Source organism: Otolemur garnettii, unplaced genomic scaffold (genome assembly GCF_000181295.1).
Source record: "Otolemur garnettii isolate 467f Iridium unplaced genomic scaffold, OtoGar3 scaffold00019, whole genome shotgun sequence".
Classification (NCBI taxonomy): domain Eukaryota; kingdom Metazoa; phylum Chordata; class Mammalia; order Primates; family Galagidae; genus Otolemur; species Otolemur garnettii.
The window spans coordinates 19,830,189-19,833,645 of NW_003852414.1; the positions used below are offsets into that span (position 1 = coordinate 19,830,189).

At 34.9% G+C, this 3,457-nt stretch overlaps 1 protein-coding gene across 1 annotated transcript in view; it reads left to right on the top strand.

Moving 5' to 3' along the window:
- UPF2 (UPF2, regulator of nonsense mediated mRNA decay) overlaps nt 1–3,457 on the top strand; it is a 100,538-nt gene that overhangs the window by 15,325 nt on the left and 81,756 nt on the right. Inside the window, exon 4 of the mRNA XM_012803360.2 lies at nt 3,102–3,262. Coding sequence (XP_012658814.2) covers nt 3,102–3,262 — 161 coding nt within the window. The remainder of the gene's footprint in view (nt 1–3,101; nt 3,263–3,457) is intronic.

Here is a 3,457-nt window from a genome sequence, read left to right on the forward strand (position 1 = left end):
GGCCTTAGCCACTTGAGCCATAGGCGCCGAGCTGGTTTTTACCTTTAAAAGGTTGAAAAAGTCAAAAGTAGAATAGTACTTTGTGAAACACAAAAATTATATGAAGTTCAGGCTGAGTGTGGTGGCTTGTGCCTGTAATCTTAGCATTCTGGGAGATGGGAGGATCACTTGAGGCCAGGAGTTTGCGACCAGCCTGAGCAAAAGTGAGACCCCTGTCTCTACTAAAAATAGAAAAATTAGTCGGGTGTGGCCGTGGGCACCTCTAGTTCTAGCTACTTAGGAGACTGAGGCAAGAGGATTGCTAGAGCCCGAGACTTTGCGGTTGCTGTGAGCTGTGATGATGCCATGGTACTTTACCCAGCGCAAGAGAGTGAGACTGTCTCAAAAAAAGAGAAAGAAAGAAAGAAAATGTTTCATTTTAATTTTATTAGAATTCCTAAATGATTCTTGGTGGGTATTCGAATGTTTGAATTCACCTATGGTGGGTGTATTTGCTTCATACTCTGGATTTAGTGAGATGTTCAATAAATGTATATTAAATAGATGGTCAAAGAAAAGATATATGACTTCATATGTAAATTTTCTATATACTAGAACTCATAATTCAGTTCATGGGTATCCTGTCTTGCTTACCACCTGTTGTGTATAAGATAATTAGAGGCTGGGCACAGTGGCTCTTGTCCTCAGCTTGGAGGGTGAGGCACGAGGATCGCTTAAACCCAGAGGTTGAGGTTGCAATGAGTTGTGATACTGCTGCTGCACTCTAGGTTGGACAACATAGAGACTCTGCCTCTAGAAAAGAAAAAAAAAAAAAAAGAATGATTAGAAAACAAAACAACCAGAATCTAAACTTTCCCTGAGGACTGTTCCCTCACTGAATAGCAACTTAACATATTTACTAATTAAGTTAATCAGTGCATTTGGGGAATTTGTTGGTGGAATCTAGGTTTGGGGAGGGTGAAGAATACAGCTGAAGCTTGAAGTTTTAGGAGGACTGGAGAGTTCCTGGAAACACGGAAGCAGGGAACTTCATAGAATTTAATTGCTTTTTTAATTCACTCACTGTGGAGTCCCAGGTAAATGTGTGGAAGTGAGGTTGCTAATGGAAAAGGGACTGTTCATTTTTGTTCCGATAAAATAATCATCAGCTTTCTACTGCTGATAAGTCAGAAATCTTTAGTGAGTATTGTGTATTTTAATGGACTGGCTATTCTTCAGATGACCAGAATGTTAGAACTTGTTGGAGAAATAAAGAATTTAGAATAGAAATAATAGAACTTAGGTTATGTTATTCTGAGCTATTTTTCAGTTTCTTTTCAACTATTGAAATCTCTGAGAGCCATTATTAGCCCATTTAACCTAATTTGCCTCTCAGTAAACTCTTCAGTTTTTACCAGATTAATATTTTTCTTAACACATTATAGACATTTTAAAGTAACCTATGTTTGAGCATTATTTGAATATTTAACGACTTAAAAAACATGCAAAGTGACTTCTGATTAAAAGTTCTAATAAGCTCATTCAAAATACAAATGTTAGTCATTTCTTTCATGGGCGTGAATATTTTAAAATACTTTGGGTTGGTTTGAATTTCTAAAACTCATTCATAATACTTAGAGAACCTTTGTTATTGCTTGTAATATTAGTCTGAATTAACTGTTTCAATGGGGAAAAAAATCTCTCTAGTGACAGAGTGTTTTTTTAAAAAACAAGTGTTTTGCCTGATTATCATGGTTGAGCTATTTTAACATTTTTTTAATGTGTTGGTAGAATGTTGTTGCTTAATATAATTTAAATCATAAGAAATGAGTTGAAGTTTCTCATTTTTGACTCAAATAGGCCAGATTTGGGGAAAAAAGGTTGGGTTTGATGAATGTATGTGTTGATGTGCTTGTAATGGGAAATGATATTCCTAAAATAGAAAATGTTATTTGGATTGTTACCACATTTAAGCAAAAGCTGCTCTGTTTGGGAACAGGATACAAAGGGAAAGTTTAGACATTGTTTCAGATAAGCTGGGAAGAATAAGGGTCGGCATGACTTTTTCGCCTTATTTTCTCCTTTAAGAAGATACCTCAGAAGTCCCTTGTTTTCTTCACTGTTCATGAGAAAGCATAATGCCAAGGAATAAAACTTCTAAGTATTACTTTTGAAAGTAATTTATAATTGACTTTTTGAAACCTATACTGTATTTGCATCATGGGTTTATAAATTTTAAACAATATATCACTCTATGAATAATACAGAAAAATTTGGATCCACCTATGTAAGTCTAAACCATTTGTATTCTTACGGTAGAACTTTGATTTTGTACATTTTGGTATTTGCCAATAGTTTTGCATTTGTAATTCTGGGTGTCTTACTGGTGTACTGTTATAAAGTGGAAGAGTACTTATATCCTTTGGAGAGCTTGGAGTTAGTTCCTTTGGAGAGCCTGCCCTGAGCAAGTTGCTCAGTTAATGTTTGTCAAGTGGATAAGTAACCAGCTTGCACAGTAGATTGAGAATTGGCTATGTGAAAGATGTGGACTTTTTCAAAAGATAATCTTGGTTCAGATCTTTATGAAAGTTTAAGGATAACTAATTCTGTTGTTTTTGAATGTGTTCAAAAGTTGTTTTTGAAAACTGACTTGTGTAGTTGTGTTAAATATGATATTTCTGATTCAGTGTTAAATGTCAATTTATGATTAATTTATGTATAGAATGATAGCTGATTCTATATTCTGTTGCTTCTGAAAACTGACTTCTGTAGTTGTGTTAAATATTCTTGGTTAACTGTGTATGTCTGAGAAAAGTGACTTAATGAAATACTAGATAATGTTGCGTTAGTTAGTAATATATTTTTAATTAATACGGTATTTCTGTAGGCACACTTCATAACCTTTGAGGAACTCATGTTAAAATGTAATTGTTTAGGTGGATTTGATTGTATGTATTTTAATTTTCAGATACATCTTGAAAATGTTAGAGGAAACTGAGTGAAGAAGATTGTGCTAACTTTGTGTGACAAAATCAAATTTTGCTAAACAATTCCTGCATGATGATACATAATCATATCTGTTTTGTTAAAGATTGTCAGATTATTTCATCGTTTGTTTATAGGCGTATTCTACATTCTAAAGGGGAGCTAAGTGAAGATAGACATAAACAGTATGAGGAATTTGCTATGTCTTATCAGAAGCTGCTGGCAAATTCTCAGTCCTTAGCAGATCTCTTGGATGAAAATATGCCAGATCTTCCTCAAGACAAACCAACACCAGAAGGTAAGATATCCTTAAAAATAAACACTGTGATTTTTTAAAATAAGTGCTATCATTTACCTTTAGGTTTGTCAGATGTGTAGTATTAGGAATTTAAGTTTTGGCTTGGCGCCTGTGGCTCAAGTGGCTAAGGCGCCAGCCACATACACCTAAGGTGGCGGGTTCGAATCCCCAGCCCAGGCCCGCCAAACAACAATG